Source organism: Rhincodon typus, chromosome 2 (genome assembly GCF_021869965.1).
Source record: "Rhincodon typus isolate 14 chromosome 2, sRhiTyp1.1, whole genome shotgun sequence".
Taxonomy (NCBI): domain Eukaryota; kingdom Metazoa; phylum Chordata; class Chondrichthyes; order Orectolobiformes; family Rhincodontidae; genus Rhincodon; species Rhincodon typus.
The window spans coordinates 100,911,215-100,933,952 of NC_063333.1; the positions used below are offsets into that span (position 1 = coordinate 100,911,215).

The 22,738-nt window shown below is 40.6% G+C and overlaps 1 protein-coding gene across 1 annotated transcript in view; it reads right to left on the reverse strand.

The window, feature by feature from the left end:
* Positions 1 to 21,917, reverse strand: part of LOC109910877 (adenylate cyclase type 2-like) — an 83,324-nt gene extending 61,407 nt beyond the window's left edge. The window contains exons 1-2 of the mRNA XM_020510127.2: positions 21,646 to 21,917; positions 8,570 to 8,767 (exon numbers count right to left, since the gene is read on the reverse strand). Coding sequence (XP_020365716.1) covers positions 8,570 to 8,767; positions 21,646 to 21,828 — 381 coding nt within the window. The 5' untranslated portion in view covers positions 21,829 to 21,917. The remainder of the gene's footprint in view (positions 1 to 8,569; positions 8,768 to 21,645) is intronic.
* Positions 21,918 to 22,738: the final 821 nt, after the last annotated feature.

A 22,738-nucleotide genomic window follows, 5' to 3' on the forward strand; every position in this document is an offset into this window, starting at 1 on the left:
CTCCTACCTACTAACCTCATCCCGCCCCCTTGACCTGTCCGTCCTCCCTGGACTGACCTATCCCCTTCCTAACTCCCCACCTACACTCACCTTTACTGGCTCCATCCCCGCCTCTTCGACCTGTCCGTTTCCTCTCCACCTATCTTCTCCTCTATCCATCTCCTATCCGCCTCCCCCTCTCTCCCTATTTATTTCAGAACCCCCTTCCCCTCCCCCATTTCTGATGAAGGGTCTAGGCCCGAAACGTCAGCCTTTTTGCTCCTATGATGCTGCTTGGCCTGCTGTGTTCATCCAGCTCTGCACCTTGTTGTCTCGGATTCTCCGGCATCTGCAGTTCCTACTCTCTCTGAGACTGAAAGTGGTTTAGTATAAAACTGTGGTTAATAAAAAAAAAAGAAATGTGGATGTTGGAAATCTAAAACAAAAGGAGAAATTACTAGAGGAACTCAACAGTTCTGGCATCATCTATGGAGGGAAAAAGCAGAGTCAACATTTCAGGTCCAGTGACCCGTCTTTAGAAGGAGCAGCATTCTGAAAGTTCGTGATTTCAAATAAACCCGTTTGACTACAACCTGGCATCGTGAGACTTTTGGACTTCTTTCAAGTAAGAACAACTTTGCAATTAAATGTAAATGATGTATTTAGCTAGTTCATTGAATTACCAGTTTGCAACTAGTACCTTTCCATACCATTCTGCAGATTCATGATTGTTATTTTTCCGCTTGCATGTTTACATCTGGGTTAACAGAGTATTGTTATTTGAGTCCAATTTGTAAATGCAACACAAAAACACTTCTCAGTTACTCAAAGGTGTAAATCTGTAGATAATTGCATTGTGTGAAAATGCCCAAGAAATATCAAAATAAAAGGGCAAGGTAGTGAATGCAAATTGAAAGAGCAGTCTAACTGAAGGAGACTAATGTGTTTTGAGCTCCAAAGTAGTCATATAGGACTTGAAATATTAACTTTGTTTCTCTCTCCACAATTCTGCAGGACCTGCTAAAGCCATAAAACATAAACTGCAGAAGTAAGCCACTCAGTCCGTCAAGTCTGCTCTACCAATCAACAAGACCATGGCTGAGCTGATAATCTTTAACTCTACTATCCTGTGTTTCCCCTTAACTCTTGTTTCACTTACTGATTAAAAATGTGTCTACCTCAGCTGTAAATATACTTAATGACCAGTCTTCTGTAGTAAAGAATTCCACAGATTAACAACCTGAGAGTTGAAAATTTTCCTCATTTATCTTAAAATGTGTGACCTCTTATTCTGAGATCAAGTCCTTTGGTCCTAGATTATCCCACAATGGGAGACAGCCTTTCTGCATCTACCCTGCAAAGTTCTAGAATCTTGTTTGTTCAATAAGGTCACCTCATTTTTTATGAGCTCCAATGAGTACAACCTCAACCGACTTGACTGCCCCTCATAAGAATATTCCTCCATACCTGGAATTAACCATGTAAACCTTCTCTGGACTCTCTCACTATCCTGATTTGGAACCATATTGCTCCCTTTCACTGTTGCTGGGTCAAAATCCTGGAATTCCCTCACTAAACAACATTATGGATATTCCCGTACCCTAAGAACTGCAGTGTTTCAAGGCAACAGTCCAACACCACCTTTTCTAGGAAATTAGGGATGGTCAATAATGCTGGACCCACCAGAGATACACATATCCCCTGGATGATTAAAAAACAGGAACAGACAAAATAGGAGTATAAGTAGATAATACAGCCTCTCAACTCTGCAACTTCATTCACAAAAATCATACTTAATCTGTTCTGCTTCTGAAGAAGGGTCCAGACCCGAAACGTCAGCTTTCCTGCTCCTCTGATGCTGCCTGGCCTGCTGTGTTCATCCAGCTCTACACCTTGTTATCTCAGATTCTCCAGCATCTGCAGTTCCTACTATCTCTGTCAAGGAGCTGGACATGTTTTGCTCCCCAATCATTTGAGACTTTGCAGCTTTCATACAGACCACATGCTTGTTCAGGACTGTCCCTCGTACCCAAACTTTAAACATCACTGGACTTGACCCCACATCGACCATGCCTCTTATGTATGCAGGGCCATCCCTTGGTTCCAAAACCAAATTTTGCGCCCGATTGTAAACTGTCTCTTTCGCTTAGTGGAATTATGTCTAGCATTGGCATTCCTGATGCTGTTTCACACTTCCCTTTCCAAGGTCCGGGAAGATCAGATTTAATCTGGTGTGGAGTCTTCTTCTCATTATCATCCCTGCTGGAGCTATCCCTGTATTTGTATGAGGGGTAGTCCTACAATAAAGCAGGAGCAGGGACAGTCTGATATCTAGTGAAGCTGTAGGCTGTTTCTTTCAGCCAGCTTCAAAGTTTGGACTGCTCTTTCTGCCAGGCTATTGGATGATGGCTGGTATGAAGCTATCCTTGTATATTGATTACCATTCGACTTTAGGAAATACTTAAATTCCCTACTGGTAAACAATGGTTCATTATCTGCCACCAACACTTCCACAAGCCTGTGTATTACAAAAGATGCACGCAGTTTATCGTAATCCTCATGTTTGACAAACGAACTCTATGCACATCCAGCCTTTTTGTGTGGGGCATCCACAATGATTAAGAACATTCAGCCCATGAAAGAACCTGCACAACTGACATGTAACCAGGTCCAGAGTTTACCCGGCCATTCCCATGAATGTGGGGGAGCGGTTGGCGGTAATTAATGTTCTTCTTGGCACTTTGGGAACTGGTCCACCAACGTGGCTATGTCATCATCCAATCTTGGCCACCAGACATAGCTTCATGTTGGAAACCCCTGCACAACCCTGGTGGAGTTCAGCCATGATCTGGCAATGACTTTTGCTTGGGATAATCACTCTTGCTCCCCATAATATGCTGTCCTCTACCGTGATCTGGTCTCTCAACGTCCAAAAAAGACATTGTACCAGGACCAGATCTTTCTGTGTCCAAAGTCTGGTATTGTCAGCTGTGACTGGAAGTTTGTCCAGAAAATTTAAAACCATTACAGGCTGTTCCAGTGGCAGTACACTGATGGTATATCTGCCAGTGGGAGGTGGCTCAATGCATCCACATTTGCTACTTGGCCTCCTGGATGGTGTTCCAACTTGCAAATATATGCACTTCGAATTAAAGCCCACCACTGAATTCAGCCTGAAGCTACAGACGGCACTGCTTTTTCTCTTTAAAGTAGATCTAGCAGAGGTTTGTGGTCCATTATTATTACATGTTTATATCTGTAAAGGTATTGATGGAACTTCCTGACTCCAAATATGACTACCAAACCTTCCTTCTCTATCTGGGCCTAGTTAGGCTCTGCATTATCCAAAGTCCTGGATGCACATGTTATTGCACATTCCTCTTCATTGGGCAACCTATCAGCTAATACTACAATGGAATATCTTTTATTGTCATGTGTACTCCAGTACAGGAGTACAGTGAAAAGTTTTACAATGTCACCTCTTATGGTGCCATATTAGGGTTGAGTATCTAATAGAAATCTTAGATACAAATGAGGAATAAAAAGAAAAGTAGTTGCATTACTTTACAGTGTTTAAAGGATAAGTCAACAATAAGACACAGTTAAAGGATTGACATTACATTCAGATAAAAAAAATTCCAAATAAATATTACACTACAGCAGCTGTAAGCATATCAATACCAGATCTCGCTTGGGATTATAGTGTGCCAGAATGATAGCTGCTTCTACACTTTCCTGAAGGCAATGGCTTGGCTATGCAACCATTTCCAAAGCTGCCCTTTTTAAGAGAACATGCAAAGGTGCCAGGATGGAGGCCAGGTTATGCATGAAATTTCCGTAATGATTCACCAGCCCAAGTAAAGACCTAAGCTGGCATCGTTGGTCACCCTCACTTCATCTTCTAATGGGTGTAACTCAGTCTTGTCGACTCTGTAGCCCAAGTAGGTCACCTGGGGGGCCCAGAACACACATTTTTCCCTTCTAAGTCATATGCCCACCCGGGAGAAACATCTAGACACCACGTCCGCGTTCTCTAAGTGGTCCTTCTTTCTTATTATTAGCACATCATCCAGATAAATGATGACCTAGAATAGACCTTGTAAAATGTTCTCCATCATCCACTGAAAAAGTGCACAGGCTGATGATTCCCCAAATGGCAGTCTCATATATTGGTAGAAACCATTATGGGCATTAATTGTAACATATTTCTGGTAATCCTCATCTAACTGCAATTGCAATATGCCTCTGGTTTTGCCCATTAAGGCAAATGGCACTGGGTGGGCCTTGCAGAATGTCGAAATTGCTTCCTGGTCAATACATAACATGGCCTTGGCTCCTTTGATAGTCCCTGGACCTTCCTGAAAAACTTCCGGTTATTTTATTAGGACTTTACTCAGGCAGCAATTTTCTAAATGAGAAATGTTCAGCCAATCTAGATGAATCTTTCTCAACCAATTTCACCCCCTCTAGCCTGAGCCTTTTATTACAAATCAGTGGTAACTGGACCAGCTGCTTCTCATAAGAGACCAGAACTGAAGTTATACCCTTAATTTGTAAAGATTCCCTGGTAATAAATTCTCGGTCCAGCCTAGCTCTTTTTTTAAAAAAATTCATTCATGGGATCAGGGCATCACTGGTTAGGCAACATTTATTGCCCATCCCTAATTGCCTGGACGGCAGTTCAGAGTCAATCACATTGGTGTGGACCTGGAGTCACGTGTAGGTGAGACCAGGTAAGGATGTCAGTTTCCTTCCCTAAAGGACATCAGTGAACCAGATGGGTTTTTCCAACAATCGACAATGGATTCATGGTCATTGTTAGATTCTTAATTCCAGATATTTTATTGAATTCAACTTCCACCATCTGCCGTGGCAAGATTTGAACCGGGGTCCCCAAATAGTTATATGGGTCTCTGGGTTAACAGTCCAGCAATAATACTAACAGGCCAACAGTGGCACCGGTACTGACCTTCGTTAGAACCGGGTGACCATTTAACCAGGCATTTATTTTGATTGGTTCTGATTTGGAGGTTGCTAAGCAATTTAACTGCTCCAAACAAGATGTAGCTGGTCTTTCCAGGGTGTGCAGTCTCCTGGATACCAGCCTATGAGTTTTTTGACTCAATTTAGGTTTAGTGGGGCTCTTTTGCTGTCTCAAGCCTGCACACTGACAGCAACTACAATGCCTTGCTGGTTCGGATCCTGAAAAAAATTTTAACCGTTTGGCCGAGGCTTGGCCTTGTTCTGGGGTTTCGCTGTATGCAGACCTAGGGTCCTTCTGTTCAGCATATGTCCCAAGTAAGGCTAAGCAATTGCCTTCACTCAAATGGTGTTCCCCAAACTCAGTGGAATTGATGAGGGTATCCACTTCCATCTGAATACCCTGCAACTCATATGCTCCATTTGTCACATTTTCCAATGATAAAGCCAGTTGTAGTGCTTGTCTGATGTCCAGTCAGGCTTCAGCTAGTTAGCACTTCTGCATAGTTACATCAATTATCCCACATACCAAGTGGTCTCTCGGCATCTCATTAAGGGTTAAACCAAAGTCACATGCCTCTGCCAGTTGTCTTAAACTAGTCAAAAATCCCAATGTGGATTCCCGAGATCCTCAAATTGCTGAGTAAAACTAATATAGTATCTCAGAATTAGAGAGGGCTTGGGGTCATAATTTTGTTTAACAAAATCCATCATCTCTTGAAAGTGCTTAGTATCTGGTGCCTCGGGGTAAGTTTAGGCTCCTAATATCTGAGAAAAGCTGCGGGTCCACAAGCTGTCATGAGAATTACTTGTTGCTTTTCATCTGCCACATTGTTTGCATGGATAAATTATGCATTCTTTCCACGTACTGGACCCGGTCTTTAATGGCAGGATCAAGCAGGTCAAGCTTTCCAAAATAATGCCATGATGCCAGAAATGATTACCCCAACTCAAAGCTGCCTGTTGGAAGCAAATTTCTTCAGGAGCCTGCTTTTCTCTCATCACCACTGAAATAACTCCATAGAGGCTGGTATCCCAACACCAAGTCACACTTTATTTACATGTGGAATCCTTCACACTGATCCAGATCCTTTGAAGCCAGCTCTCAGAGTGAACAGGATGTCTGACACTCCTGTTCTTATCTGCCAACTAGGGATCCCTAATTGGACCAGATTAACAGTTCCAATCATGGAATTCATATTCCATGAGGTCCACCTGGTTGATCCTTTGATAATCACTACAATTCCCAACTCTCTCATCAATGCCTTGTCATTCAGGCACTAGAAAGATTCTGCCTAGTGCCTTCAAACTGTTGAACAGAGAAAAAAACAAATTTCTAACTCTTAATAAATGCCACCTTCACAGAACTGAAAACCAAAAGAAATTACTTCTATCTACCAAGTTCCCAAATAATAACAATAAGTTATAAACATTCACCACACATGGAAGGGCGATGCAGGGTTAATGGAGCATGCAAGAAGCTGTGGGCATGAGTTGGTATGAAATATCCATGGATTGATAGGAGAGAACAAAGGGTTGGGTACAGGGTATGAGATGACATGAATTGTTCATGATGGGTATGCAGAAGAATGGGAACTTAGGTTTGGGGATGAGGGGCTGTAATTGATACAGCTAGACAACCAAATGAGGAACTATGTTTGAGAGTGTAAGAGTCATCTCAGCAGATCACCTTCGCACTTTCCCCACCTCTGTCGGCTTATCAATTTCTGGGATTGCTTGGCCTGACTCTATCCTACACCTGACTCCCCTGAGCAAAAATTGGGTCTAACAGGGTCCTTAAAACTAAGGCCAAGGGTTTAGGTATGGTGAGTCAGCAAATTTCTGGACTAAGGCTATCCATCTTCAGTAGCATAAATCCATCTCAAAGTATTGACTGGTTAAGAATTTCAAATGTACTATTTTAACATGCAACCTTTTCCTTGGAGGCAGTAAGGACTTCAATTGCTGGAAGCTAAAGTCAATAGGTGTGAAGCTGGAAAAGCACAGCAGATCAGACAGTATCCGAGGAGCAAGGAAATCAATGTTTTGGGCCAAAACCTTTCGTCAGGACTGGGGAGTGGGATAGAAGCCCAGAAGTAAACAGAGGGAGGGGGTTGGGGAGAAGGGGAGGTGGGATGGTGATAGGTGGATGCAGGTACGGGGTTATTGTGATTGGTCAGTGGGAAACGTGCAGCTGATTGGTAAGTAGAAAGATGGCCGGTTGGGGTCAGGTCAGGGAGGTGGAGGAGGGGGAGGGGGAGGGCTGAACATGGGATAAGGCTGGGGGTGGAGGGACCTTGAAGCTGGTGAAGTCAATATTGAGGCCATTCGGCTGTAAGCTTCCAAGGCGAAATATCAGGTGTTGTTCCTCCAGTTTACGCTTGGCCTCACTCTGACAGTGGAGGAGGCCAAGGATGGACATGCCGCCAGGGGAGTGGGAGGGGGAATTAAAATGCATGGCAACAGGTAGATTGGGTTGGTTGGTACATACAGAGTGCAGATGCTCCGTGAACCGGTCCCCAAGTCTACGTTTGGTCTCCCCGATATAGAACAGACCACATTGGGAGCAACAGCTCCAATAGATCAGGCTGGATAAAGTACAAGTGAATCTCTGCCGGATCTGGAAGGATTGTTTGGGGCCTTGGATGGAGGTGAGAGGGCAGATGTTGCACCTCTTCTGGTACCTTTCTCTGCAACCGCGTGTGGTGGAGAAGTTGGTTGGGAGTGTAGAGCTGATGAAGGAGTTGCAGAATGAATGAACCCTGTGGAAAAATCAGACCCCACCACCAAAAAGATATTTCCTTCCCCATTCCTGTCCACTTTCCGCAGGGACAGTTCATTCTGCGACTTCATCAGCTCTATACTCCCCACCAACTTTTCCACCACACCCAATACCTTTCCCTGCAACCACAAAAGATGCTGTCTGACCTGTTGTACTTTTCCAGCTTCACATCTATCAAATTTTCTCTTGGCTGTCACAACATAATGCAATTTTTTTTAAGTAGAAAATTCTCACAACAATGTTAACGTTACAACTAATACCGATGTTTCTGTTCTGGACAGATAGAAGTTAATCTATATTGAAAATAAAAACATGAGGTTTCATATAATAATGCAGCATTCTATAGCACTAACCAATGCATCATGGAGTGATGAGAAATAGAAGTTCAAATCCCCATTTAGCCACAAGTCATTGCAGCCTTTTCATTTTTGTTCTCTTGGGGCAGGTTTAAGAGCTGCTTTTACAGATGATTAAGTGTAGGTTACTGTCCCAGTTTCAAGAATTCCAAGACATGGTTAAAAATGCAAATTGGAGTAGCCACTAATTATGAAAAGATAGGTAAGAAAAGATCATTGAAATCCAGCAACATCACAAAACTGTTCAAATTTCACAGCATTTTTTTTTTGTCAGAACTGTTACCTGTTTAATCAAGAACGAACAGCAATCATATAATAAATCAATCAATCACTTCAATTTGTTCTGTCACTGCTTTCTCAAGTCTGTAACTTTAGTTGACAATGTATTTCAAAAACAAAATCTAGAGAATATTACAGCTCAGCATGGTTCATTTACTGACATTTGCATAATATTCCTCTGTAGAATTCTTACCTGGTCCCAAGGAGAAATTACTCCACCAAAGCACATGAAGAGGTAACCCATTGCAACCAGACATGCCCAAACAACAAGGGAGAACACATGCAGTAGTTTTCTGAAAACAGACTCCACACAGACCAGAATAAAAATTGTGAGGAATATAGCCAAGGCTGTTGGAACAGTTATTAGGAAAGCCACATGGTCTTCAATATCCTGGGGAAAAAGGAAATGAAAAGCTGCTTAAGTCCATGGCCATAGAATTTACTCAGTTAATAATCTTAGTTAAGCATCAAAATCATCTGAGAAAGAAGTTTGCGTTTTCAGTTTCAGAAGTTTACAGTATCTGAATTGTCATTCAAATAGTAGACTAAATTGACACAACCTAATTAAATCTGTACCTTCAACAGTTCTGTTTATTTTAGGAATGCATTGTAAATCTGTGTTAAACCAAATATAACCTTTGGTTCCAATGAAAGTTTAGTGATCTAAAACTTTTCCCTCTCCACAGATACTAAACTGTTGAGTGTTTCCAGCATTTTCTGTATTGACTGTTGTCACATTTATTGCAAAGTTGGGAAACAGACATTATTGACTTACACCAAGCGCAATTAAAATTTATATTTATAATGCTGCAATCCAGAATATCTAATTAAATGGCTATAGTTAGTATTGTGCTCAGTAGAGGTGGTTAATTATTATTTATGAAATAACTCTAAGCACTGAATTACCTACGCATTATTTCACCAATGAATGTTTTCAATTGCTTATAAACGTGGGATATTTGGCTCGCTGAGGTTTCAGCTACCTTTCAATTTCCTGTCAAGATTATAAACCTTCAAAACAAGTTGTGGCTCATCAATTACAGTCTTTATAGTATGCTGCTTTCTATTCCTAAGATGTCTCTTGTGTTCTCTTAATTAACAAAAAGTGATGACCAGATGGTAATAAAACATATTCTGCTTTGTTAAATGAAGACTAGAAGTTGAAGATTTTTGTCTTGCACTTGTCAAAACAAGGATGCAAGAGACAGACATGAAAAGAAAGAGACAACGTATTATACAGAGTGAGAAGAGGATGCTGATTGCCATCCCAATAATGGCCCAACCAATGTAGCAGAACTTTTGAATCTTAATTCTCAAACCAGGCAGGTAGCTTCTTATTGGTCAGGGCGTAGCCATGGAGAGCAGCAGAGTTTGACTATCTTCAAGACCCTTCATTTTGTAAAAGGTGCAATGTATATACAAATTCCTTTTCCCTACATTAAAAAGATCTTGACTATTTATGTATGTGGTCCTGGCTGATGATCTTAAATCAGTTTCCAGTGAAACTTAGCACAGTCTGAATTATTTCATGAATTATTTCGAGTAACAGAATCGCATCCAGAGGTGGATATCGTCTTCTGAGTTTTGCAGTACAAGCTTTTCACCACGAGCAGCCTGTTGCCAGCTGTGAATGGTCAACAGAACATGTTATTTGATATGAGACAACAAGGTGCAGAGCTGGATGAACACAGCAGGCCAAGCAGCATCATAGGAGCAGAAAGGTTGTTTGATATGGTTTGCTTGTTGTTGGGGCATATGACCTCCATACCTGGCATCAGGTTGGCACTGAAACTCATCACAATACTCATTTGTGGTCGGCAAAATATATTTTTGGCTTGATAGCAGCATTCGGTTAGTGGAGAAGTGACTTGTGGATGACTGCAAAGTAGCAATGTGAGATAGGCTTCATTTTTTCAATTCATTCATGCAATGTGGACATTGCTGGCTGGCCAGCATTTATTGCCCGTCCCTAGTTACCCGAGAAGGTGGTGGTGGTGAACTCCCTACTTTTACTGCTGCAGTCTACATGCTGTGAGTTAACAAACACTTAGGGAGGGAATTCCAGGAATTTGACCCAGTGACAATAAAGGTGATATCTAAGTCAGCATGGTAAGTGGCTTGGAGGGGAACTTGCAGGTAGTGGTGTTCCCCTGTATCGTCTGCCCTTGTCCTTCTAAACGGAAGTGGTCATGGGTTTGGAAGCTGCTGTCTAAGGATCTTTAGTGAACTTCTGCAGTGCATGTTGTAGATAGTACACACTGCTGCTGAATGAGCATCAGTGATGGAGGTGGAGCATTTTGTGGATGTGGTGCCAATCAGGTGGGCTGCTTTGTCCTGGATGGTGTTAAGCTTCTGGAGTGTTGTTGGAGATGCAGCCATCCAGGCAAGAGGGGAGTATTTCATCACACTCCTACCTTGTATCTTGTAGATGACGGACAAGCTTTGGGGAATCAGGAGCTGAGTTGCTCGCTGCAGTATTCCCAGCCTGTGATCTGCTCTTGAAACCACTATATTTATATGGCAAGACCAGTTGCATTTCTGGTCAATGGTAATCCCCAGAATATTAATGGTGGAGGATTCAGTGATGGTAAAAGGTCAATGTTCCAAACACCTGAGTAAGTAACACTCGTCCTCCCACTGCAACAGCTACTATAACCAGGCTTCAAACATCAATACTAACTACTGGCAGCAGTGCCTTCTGCTCTTGTGTCTTACAGGGTGACCCATCCTCCCAAGGCATCTCCTGCATAGGAGATGTCCTTGTCATCCCCAGTTAATAATGTGGACACATTGGCTCAGCCGTCATTTACACTGTCTTGGACATCCCAACAACATGGATGAGGATATCTCATGAGGATGCACGGTGTGTTCCAACACTAACATGTCAGCAGATGTGAGGGAGAAACACCCCAAGCTACTGTCAGAGGACTGCCGGAAACCAGGCACCTGCTGGGCCCATGACAGGAGGTGACCCTGTGGTCTCAGAAGTAAGGGACTTCATCCCAGATGCACAGGAAGGAGAAGCAGGTGTCCAGGAGGCTCTGGCCTCAAAGCTAAGAAGCTGGAGCGATGCAGTCAGTCTATCGATACACTGCTTGTTATTCTGATTCTATAGCAGTCTCTCTGCTTCCATGGGCAATTTGTTGGGGTGAGAGTGAGATGATGAGACATGAGCTTAGTCCAGGTACTCCATCCTCATAGGTGACAGAGAGGGTGCCATGAGGAACCCATCCAGAGGAGGGGTCACCTACAAGATCCTCTACACTCAGGAGACTGAGGAGATGACCGGGCCCTCCACTTCCACCCTGCCTACCCCCTCCAACCATTGGAAGTTCCAGCTGAGAAGGGTCAACTGGATCTGGCAAGAAGCCTATCCAGACACAAATCTCACTGATGCCACTCAACCAAATTTCAAAGGCCAATGTGCTCCACAATGGAGCAGGCTCCCTCCACCTCATCTGTGGAGTACTGGAGCTCATTGCACTGCAGCATGGTTTTCAAACTTCCAAACTTTTATTATGCCAATTGTTATTACGTTTCATGAATTCTTACGTTTTATCATTTCTATGGTTGTCCTGAATCTGTTTTGCCTATAGACTGTTTGTAGCGCACTGAACTTCTTGGCCAGTGACCAGGCACATTGGATGATGGTGTATGACAAGCATCAAATGCAGGCACCAGGTGAATATGCAGTGAGAGAGTGAAGGTGCGGCCCTGGTAGGCAGCCTGGTCCACGCTATCTAATGGGTCCCTTTCACTGTGCAGTACCTGTGACCGATGCAGCTGTACACTGCTTGTTACTGGTGTGCCCTGCTATACCAGGCTGCCCTTGCAGGCTGCAGTGCCAGTGCCATTGGAGGATGCCAGGATGGTGGCAATGGCTCCCTGAAAGTGGACTGCCATGGTCCGTAGTGGAAGGGTATGTGCAGCTGCTATTAGTGGACCATGTTCTTTTCTGCAGTTTGGCAGTGGGGAAAGACTGAAGTCTTTTTAAAGCAAGTGACAAACTAAACAAGCCAAAATTCTGCTCTGATTTCTATGTTACGTTTTCCTGTCAGTTAGTTTGTATTGCAAAATTGTAAGATCACATCCTGTGGCAAGTTGGGTTGTTAATGGGGTATTTAACAAGGAATGATGATTGTCAGTTGGGAACTCACCGCTGCAAGGTGGGAATTTTGCCATGCCACTTAAGAAATGTGAACAAAATATGACAGGGTGATCATTAAGATCAGCTTCGCCAATCATCTCATCTGATTCTCCTATTCATCTTACCCATGTCACTCAAAACCTGGTACAATTCCCCCCCATATGTCAATACTGGTAAACATGAAATTTTATTAATTGTTGTAATGACCCATCTGGCTCACTAAAATCCATTAAGGAAAGTAATCTGCCATTTTACATGTGAATCCAGACCCATAGCAGTGTGACCAACTCTTAACTGCCGTCTGAAATGACCTTGCAGGTCACTCATTTCAAGGGCAGTTAGGGATGGACAACATACAAGAATAAAGTCTTTACAGAAGCTCCAGAACTGAACTATTTCACTTGGTACAGGCTATTTTGGATCTTACATTGAGCCTTTGACATTGCACAATTAATAATCTTGTAGTGGCAGGGGTTTTAAACATCTCTATAGTTATATAGATAGGAATAGATTAGTGTAAGTGACTGTAGCAGAGATAGATAAACGTGCAATTATAATGGGGAATAATTAAGGAAATGGCAGTTATTAAATGAATACTTTAAATTGAATTTTCACTTAGGAAATAGGATACAGAAATCAGGATCCTGAAATTGAGCAAACAGTTCAGTGAGATGTAGAAGGGGCGACTTCTCAATTGGCATGGGGACAGATTCTGTATCCAGATAAGAATAGCAAAGCGAGCAATCAGAGCCAGAGAATCAGTTAGGGGCATTCAGCTTGAAAGGAACCACATGACATAGAAAAAGGCTAAGAACTGAGAGGGTAGTTCAGCATGAAGGTGCCCTTTCATCAACAAGGACTTTTTAAAAAGAGTAAACATAACTGTGGTGGTTGGGGTGAGTTGGGGGCCAGTGGTGGCAGGGGAAAATGGGGAATCCCACCAAAGGATGGCCTTTGGCTGTATCCCAACTTAGCAGGCACAGCGGACCTGTAAGTCTGAGAGGAGTGCTGACACATTGGCCTATTGATGAATGCTTGCCCCCACACAGTTAAATGGCCTTCAACTGCACATAAAAAGACTCTTAATGAGTATAGATGGCTGCCCGCCTCGTGGGCATGGACAGATGTGCAGGGCTCCAAACCCGACCTAAAAGTGGCCAGTGTCAGGAATAGGGGTTGGAAAGCCAGCATGCTAGTTGGCAACCTTGGTAGAGACAGAAATTCTGACCATTAGATCTGTCTTCACTGTACAAAACAAAAAAAAATTAAATTGGGGAAGGACAAGTACAGCAAGATTGAGGAATTTAGTATTCAATCAAATTAAAGGTACCGCACTGGAGAAATTAGTAGGATAAGGTAAAACAAATCCCTAATGAAACCTAGGGTTTTAAAAGAGACAGTGCACAGATAGTTGCTGCTTTAGATAATGGTTCTGAAATGTTAATGTTGAAGTTGCATTATTTCCACCAAACCTGATGATATCTTTGGGTAGAGAATAGGTTAGTTTTGCACAAAGTCCCTTGGTGACAGAAGTAACACACCTGGCTCCTGATAGCTGTATTTATGCCTTACTAATTAATATTAATTCTAACTATTGCTATCACTGCAATAAAGAAACTTTTTTAAATTCATTCACGGAATGAGTGTGTCACTGGCTTGGCCAGCATTTATTGCCCATCCCTAATTGCACGCAGGACAGTTAAGAGTCAACCACATTGCTGTGGGTCAGAAGTCACATTTAGGTCAAACCTTCTCTAAAGGACTTTAATAAACCAGATGGGTTTTTCCGAAAATCAATGGTTTCATGGTCATTGTTAGATCCTTAATTTCCAGATTTGTTATGTCAGACAAGTACATCTTCTTATAAAGACTCTCTCATAGACCATCCTTTGCTACTGATAATTGGACAGGTGCTTAGACTTAGCATAGAAAGAAGATTTGGTGGCAGAAAACAGCAAGAACTGCAGATGCTGGAGTCAGACTCAATACAATGTAGCGTTGCAGGAACACAGCAGGTCAGGCAGCATCAGAGGAGTAGGACAGTCAGCGTTTCGGGTCAGGACCCTTCATCAGATGGCAACAAACTATCCCAGCCACACAACATCAGTGGTTTGTAGCCATAAGATATGGTAATAGTGGATGGATCGGTTTTAACATTCCAGAACTCATCAGATTCTAGAACACTTCCCTAGGATTGTAAGGTGACAACCACAGCCCTATTATTTACAAAAAGGAGGAAGTTAGTAAATGTTGACGTGTAGGCAGTTAGAATAACATCACTTGTAGGTGAAATGTTTGAATCTATTATTAGGCACTTAAAAATCATGATATAATTAAACAGAGGCTGCATGGATTTATGAAAGGGAAAATGCATTTGACTAATCAGTCAGAGTTTATTAAGGATGTAACTGGTAAAATGGATAAGAGGAAACTAGTGGATGTAGTATATCTAAATTTGCAAGAAAAAACCTTTAAAAAGATGCCATCCAAGGCTATTTTGCGTTTGACAGGCTGAAACTATTGAGATGTACAGGGATCAGTACTTGGGCCTTAGCATTTTACAACTTATTTTCACGACTTTGTGTTACATTGTTGGTAAAGAGTTAGAAATGAATTGTTATGTAAATAGACATGTAGGGCACTACACATCAGGCACCAAGCAACAACATTTCAGTCTACCAGCCACAATGCAGCATGAAAGAAATACACTCAACGAAAGTCGAGCAATTTGAACTTTAAAGTGTGGCTATCTTGAACTTCAGATGAGAAGATTATAAAACAAATCCAAATTGCTAACAATAAATGATTATGTACATGAGAAAGCAAGTGTGAGGAGGGTGCAAAGAGGCTGCAGAACAATGTAGGTGGATTGGCCAAGAACATGGCAGATGCAAATACAATGTGGCAAATGTTAACTTATCGACTTTAACAGGATAAATAAAACAATAGATTAATGTTTGAATTGTAAAAGAATAGAAAATGTTTTGTATTCAGAGGGATCTGGATGTCCTTGCACATGAATCATAGAAAGTTAACACATGGGCACAGCAGGCAATTAGTATGACGAATTGGATGTTAGCTTTCTATTCCAAAATAATTTATTCATAAAATAAAGAAACCTAACTTTAATTATACAGGGTATTGCTGGAGCAACACCTCAGTGCAGCTTTGGCCTGCTTACCTACAGGAGGACACACTCACTAGAGAGAATGCAATCAAGGTTCACTGTTTTCTAGGTTGAAGGGATTGTCCTATGAGGAGAGACTGAGTAGATTCAATCTAGATTCCGAAGCATTTGGAATCATAAGCGATGATCTAACTGAAACATAAAATTCTTGAAAGATGTCGGTGGGCAAACACTGAGAAAAGTTCTTCACTGACTGATAAATCCAGAAAACGGGGTCGCTATCTCGTTAAAAAGAACTGGACATTTGGAACTGAGATAATTTCTTCACTAAAGCGGTTGTGAATTTTGGAATCCTCACCACCTCATAGAGCTGTGAATGCTCAATTATTGATTATTTTCTGGCTTACTGTTGATAGATTTTCTGTACCACGCAAACTAAAGGAGATTGTAAGAAGGTAGGATCAAGGTAGAAAATCAACCATAATCTTGCAGAATAGTGGATGAAGCTCAAAGGACAAAACTGCCTACTCCTGCTCTGATTTCTTCTGTTGTTATTTATAAGGAGTTTACATTAATAAGTCAGCAAAATGCAACACTCCATTCAAATGCAACTGGACCCATCAGAAGGAATCCACTAGGAAGTTTGAATCTTCTTATCAGCAATTCCCTTGTTTCCCAAGTCCACCAGTAAAGCTTTCAACTCTGAGTTGCAGTCTGAGATTTTGGACAATTCCAACATACTCATCTGGATATTAGTCAGAAAATAACCTATCCAATAATCAACTCCTCCAACATCCCTATTACCCCCATCCACTTACCCACTTCATCCATTTTCCACTCTACCCACCTATCCATCCCACTCAATGATGCTATCCACTTGCCACCCTTCACACCTACTACACTACGCATCTGTCACCTTCTCCACTGGACATCCTACCCCTTTGCCTACTTACCTCACACACTCATCCCTTACTACATTACCCCCTTGCACACTTACCTTTTGCACTTAACTTCTTTCCATAGATTTTCAAAAAAGGTTTGGGACATTTAATCTTTACATTTACCAAGCTAGGGCAGCTAGTGCCGATAAGGGAGAGTAGTTTCTCCACAGATTCTCTACGATGCTCTCTTTAAATATTCGTGTCATGAATCAATTTTGAAGGATCCTCCATCAGAAGATTGCTCAGAAAAATTGGAGGAAGGTAATTGTGAATTTTTTATAAAGAAATTAAGTTTTCCATGGATTTCAGAGGATCTGGGCAATTATTTTTGGAATGTGAAAATAGATATCAGTCACTAAATAAAGAGAATATGAGGAACCCTTTGGTTTAATGGTAGGTAGCCAATTTTTAAGACAGAAAGTGCAAAGTTTAAATGTTGCACCAGTTAATCCTGCACTGGAATTCCAGCTTTGAATTCTGGATTTACATCCAGGGGATAAAACACGTTCAATGATTGTGCCTATTTCATCATATGGGTTGTGACAGTCCATCTTTATAAAATTAACAACCATATTGACTGGTCTAGAGATAGTTATGGGCCATAGCTGGAGCATTTTCTTCACAGCTGTCTTGTAGATTCTATGCCAGCACTTTAATTCATTAAGGTAGAGTTTCTCAAACTTTTTCCAACCATGCCTCCAAGTTGAGGATTTAAAATTGTTGCCAAACCTCAGGGAGATCTGAAAGAGCTGAGGTGGGAATGGCTGAAATGGGAGAGACCCATGAGAGTGTGGATGGTGGGGAAGATCTGTGGGTATGGTATTTAAGATCTGAGAGAGCTGTGGGAATGGGTCACTATGAGAGCAGGCACCTATTAGAGCAGCACATAGCAGTTGTGGCTCAGTTGGAGACCCACCGTGGCCGTTGCTGCCTCAGGAGCACACAACGCCAACATTTCAGCTTGCGAACACCTCTTTGAGATTGCTTCATTGAGGACATTGTGCTGTAACACCAGTAGTTAAATCCCTGCAGTTTGTGAAATCAGACTACTCAATATATTTTCAGAATTCATTTCCTCAAGCTCAAGTTATTTATTTGACAAAATATTTCCTCTCTGCATTGTGTTATGAAATGAGTTTGTGAGTTTCTTACACGTAGCACAAACAAGAAATTGGACTTATTCTTTTGGATTGTTCTTAAATCTTATCGAGTTTATTGATATCATTCTCCTTTAATAGATATATATTTCTGTTTCTTGGTCATGTTTTCTTTCATACTGTCCCTTTCACTTATTCTCTGCGTAATTTAACATTTTACTTTCATGTTTCTTTTATTTTCACTATAACTATTTGCCTTCAATTCCTTCATACTTTTTGTTTTATTTTTCTATCTTCACATTGAATAATATTGACTTTAAATAGCATTTAGATTGCACACAGGGCTCTGTACACAGAGGGGTGTAGTAAATATTGGAGTAAGCCAGAGTATAGTCAGTGTAACCTGGCTGCGTAGGACACACGCAGAGAAGACTAGATTTTGTCAGCAGATCTGGCAGCATCTATGAAGAGAGATACAAGATTAACATTTAGTCTAGTGTGACTTCTTCAGAATTAAAAAGTGTTGGAAATGTTTTATTTTAAATACTTTTGACAGTGGAAGAGGCCCAGGGTTGTTAATGATGGAGAAAAAGAAAGAGAGATGTTAAACAGGTGTAAATTAAGGTGGGAAAAGAAGAAGGATCACTGAACTCAAAACATTTACTCAATTTTCTCTCTACAGATGCTGCCAGACCTGTTGAGTTTCTCCAGCCATTTCTGTTTTTGTTTCAGATTTCCAGCATCTGCAGTTCTTTATTTTATTTTTATGAAAGGGACAGAATGGGTCCTGCCTGCTAAAACAAAGCACAAACAGGCAAAGCTAAATAAAAACTGAAAGAATTGCGGATGCTGTAAATCAGGAACAAAAACAAAGTTGCTGGAAATGCTCAGCAGGGTCACCGGACCCAAAATGTTAACTCTGTTTTCTACTTCACAGATGCTGCCAGACCTGCTGAGCTTTTCCAGCAACTTTGTTTTTGAACAAGACAAAGCTGTTGGGGGAAGGGGCAAGAAGAGAAGGGGGAAAGAATGTAAGAATAAAGCCCTTAATTAACATGCATTTTATATCTTTCTCATTCTCCATAATTAAGAATGGACATAATGTGGTCAGTTTTTAAAGTATTGAAATCAATATTGAGACTTTGAGGCTGTAAAGTGCCTAAGTGAAAAATGAGATGTTGTTCCTTGAGCTTGCATTGTCCTGCATTAGAATAGTGCAGCAGACCCACGACAGAAATGTTGGCATGAGAGCAAGGTGGTTTATTGAAACGGTAAGCAACTGGAAGGTCCAACGCTCAGAGTAGAGTGCTCTGCAAAGCAGTCAGCCAGCCTGTGTTTAGAGTCATTGAGTCATACAGCATGGAAACAGACCCTTCTGTCCAATTTGTCCATTTTGACCAGGTATCCCAAACTGAACATGTCCCATTTGCCTCTTCTTGTCCCATATCCCTCTAAACACTTCGTATTCACATACTTGTCCAAAAGTCTTTTAAATGTTGTAATTGTACCTGCCCCTGGAAACTCATTCCATACATGCACCATCCTCAATGTGAAAAACCTGTCCCTCAGGTCCTTTTTAAATCTTTTCCCCCTCACCTTAAACCTAGTCCCTCTTGTTTTGGACTCCCCTATCCTTGGAAAAAGACCTTGGCTATTCACTCTATCGATGCACCTCATGAACTTATAGACCTCTATAAGGTTGGACTCGCCAATATAAAGGAGATCATATTGTCAACAACAAATGCAGTAGAGATAACACGGTATAGAGCTGGATGAACACAGCAGGCCATCTCTTCGGCCAAGCAGCAGACTTGATTAAAACAAAAGTACAAGTGAAACAGTGCTTTACCAAGAAGGTATGTTTGGGGCCTGGGATAGTAAGTGGGGGAGGAGGTGAATGGGCAAGTTACACCTTCTGCAATTCATGAAATGGTGCCATGGGAGAGTGGACCAGCATGTCATGGAGGGAACAATTCCTGACAGTGGAAGGGAGGGTAAGATATGTTTGATGATGACATCCTGCTGGAGGTGGCGAAACTGGTGAAAGATGGTCTCTTTCATACATCATATCTACTTGACTCACATTGTTTACCAATATAAGAAATCAAATATATTCTTGTGCATAATGATGTAACTTTGTCGCAGAATTGAATTAAAGGAAACTGTGCATGCTCTGGCTTTTAGAATTGGGTCAGTAAACTACCACTCCAATATACCAGCAGTTGGGGTTCAGTATCACTGATTGGGTGCAACCTGCTTTGTAGTTAAAAGCTCAGCTGAGAGATTTTCAGACTATATTCATGCCACTGTTAACAAAAATGAAATGTTAAAATCTTAGTAAAACAAAGGGATTAGGATAATAGCAGGCCTTGCAGATGACGTAGCATGCACAATTCATAAATCTTTAATTATTATTGTGTTTCTTAGTCTTGGTCCAAGTCAAATTTCAGCATCAAAAGATTATGATTTTCTATTTATTTTGTCCCCATTCCAGTTTTGCTTCCTAAAAGCTCTGATACTTTTCCTGCGTTCGCTCAAACTCAATAATCTTTTGTGTGGTTCTTTTGCAAAACTATTTCTCTTTGGTGCTTTGAAGTTTGCTTCGTGTATACTAAGAAAGATCTCTTGACTACATTTCAGATTCCAAAACATAATGTATTCATTCTGCATGCTTCAGACACTACATTTCTAAAAGCAGTTCATTGACTGTAAAGAGCTTTAAGATGTCCTGAGGCTGTGAAAGCAAGCTCCAGCAAAAGTATATATTTTTTAAAATCAATGACAAATTATATAAAGGAAATGAATGTACAAGTTTGCAAGTGAATGATTAAGATACAATTACACCTTTCATTTTCTGACCATAGGCTTTTCTATGTGCTGCTACAGAAGGCATTTGTAAATGTGGAGACTTTAAATTTTATCTTGTAAGTTTTGTGAATATTATTTTTAGGGAAAATTATAATTTTAACCCTCTTTGTTGCAATAGGAAAACATCTTTCTCCTGCCATTTTTACTGTTCTTTTAAAATTTCATGTAATGGTAAAGCACAATTCTGGTCTTCTATCTATGAATTGTGCAGAGCGACTCTATTTCGTATGCCACTCGACACAGAAAACTTTCAAGGCTATTATATTCCTGCCCTCTCCATGGCAATTAACGCAATTCTGTATTGTTGCAGGTTTTGAAAATTATTAGGTTAGCACATATCAGGAAACAGTTGCTTCTAGTATCATTGGAAATAAACACAATTTTATCAAAAAGTTGGACAAGATAGAACAAGGAATAAACAACCTTCTGTCAGACATTGTAATAATTATGTCTTAGAACAGGCAATGATGAGGAATACCTGTAGCTCACAAAACTTTAGTTGCAGTAAGTTTCTGAAACAGATTATTAATTCTCCATATTCTTTTAAAGTAATTATTCATTGTATTCAGAACACTACATTTTCTTTCTTCTTCAAGATTTTGATACTATTTTCAAAATTCATATCTTTAAAATTCTCACATTATAGACTTCTGTAATTTACAAAATTGACAGCCTGAGGCATTTCCCTTCAATTTTTCCTATCTACATGATATAAAAGTTATAAGAACTTTGGAATTTGTTGGATGTTGCATTCACCATAAGCACATATCGACTATCTTGAAAAGCATTCTTTGGATTTTCATAAGAAAATAATTAAGAGGCCCTGCAATTTGACAACATATTTTAATCCAAATTATTGGTAATTTTCACTGATAAATAATTTTACACAATGATTCTCGTTGACATGTATGGAAAAATAGTAATCCTGTTTAAAATGTGTAAATTACATTAAATATACTATTTAGACACAAACTTAGATATATGTAACACATGAACACAATAATGCTTATTTCATTATAACAATTCAAAATATATCATCACCTATTTTATAAATAATTTCAGATCATGTTGAAACAGAAAGGATCTTACCAGCCCTGAAGCAAAGAAGACAGCCAGTAGTGACAAACAGGCTCCCATCACAATCAAAAGCAAGAAAACAATCAAAGGATGCTGCTGGCTCATGCAGTAATACGACTCATACAGCCAGTCGGTTGACTTTTGTTTGACAGGGATATCATCAGTTCGATTAAGCAAATATCTTCTTCTCCTCATTGTGTCTTGCCACGTAGAAATCAGCAATTATGCTTTTCAACTCTCAATTAACTGGCACACAGTCAGCAAGGTGCAGCTGAGGGAGCACATTTAAACTGTATTGCTCAAGCAACATGTTGATCTCCAATGAAATAGAAGCAGACTGCAAGCTAGACCAATGTGCATAGCAGAGGGTGCACTCATCTCAATCGAAGCGCAGCATCCTAAAGAACTACTTTCCCTCTAATAATTGATGTCAAATATCAACAGCAAGTGGTTTTCAATGGATGGACGACTTCATGAAAATTCTCTTGTTCCTATTTTCTTTTGTGATCAATCCTCTATTTAGCTGCAAAAATAAGCCTAGAAAAAAAGAGATCAATTAGTTAATTCATTACTACATCACATGTAGGAAATACTAAATTAGATCATGAATCTAATGGGCCTTGGAGAGATATTTTTCCAAGCCTGTAGAATAATTAAAATGTAATCCTACAATATAAATAGTAGTTCTATGTTCTCCCTCTAGTGATTTCAAAATTTATCAACATAATCTGAAGAATCACAAATGTGCACAATACTTCACACAAAAAAAACTTATGTTATTCAGGTGGCATGTGTATAACAAAGAAACCATATGACATCTGCATAGGAGAAATATTATTTGTAACAAGGGATTGTGTGTCATTTCCACAGCTGCTCTAAGAAGCTGAGTAAATAGCAACTCATTGATCAACTACACAGCTTGTTGTGCTTTCAAACATTTAGTCCTCTGTTACAGGGGGAGAACAACTTTGCACAGTTACAGGATACAAGTATAGCGCATCTAAAAGACAAATCCAACAGTCATACCTCAGCAGATCAGTCAAATTTCATTTGACATGCACTTAACACAGTGCAGGTCATGTGCTCTCTTTTAAATGGTTTAAAT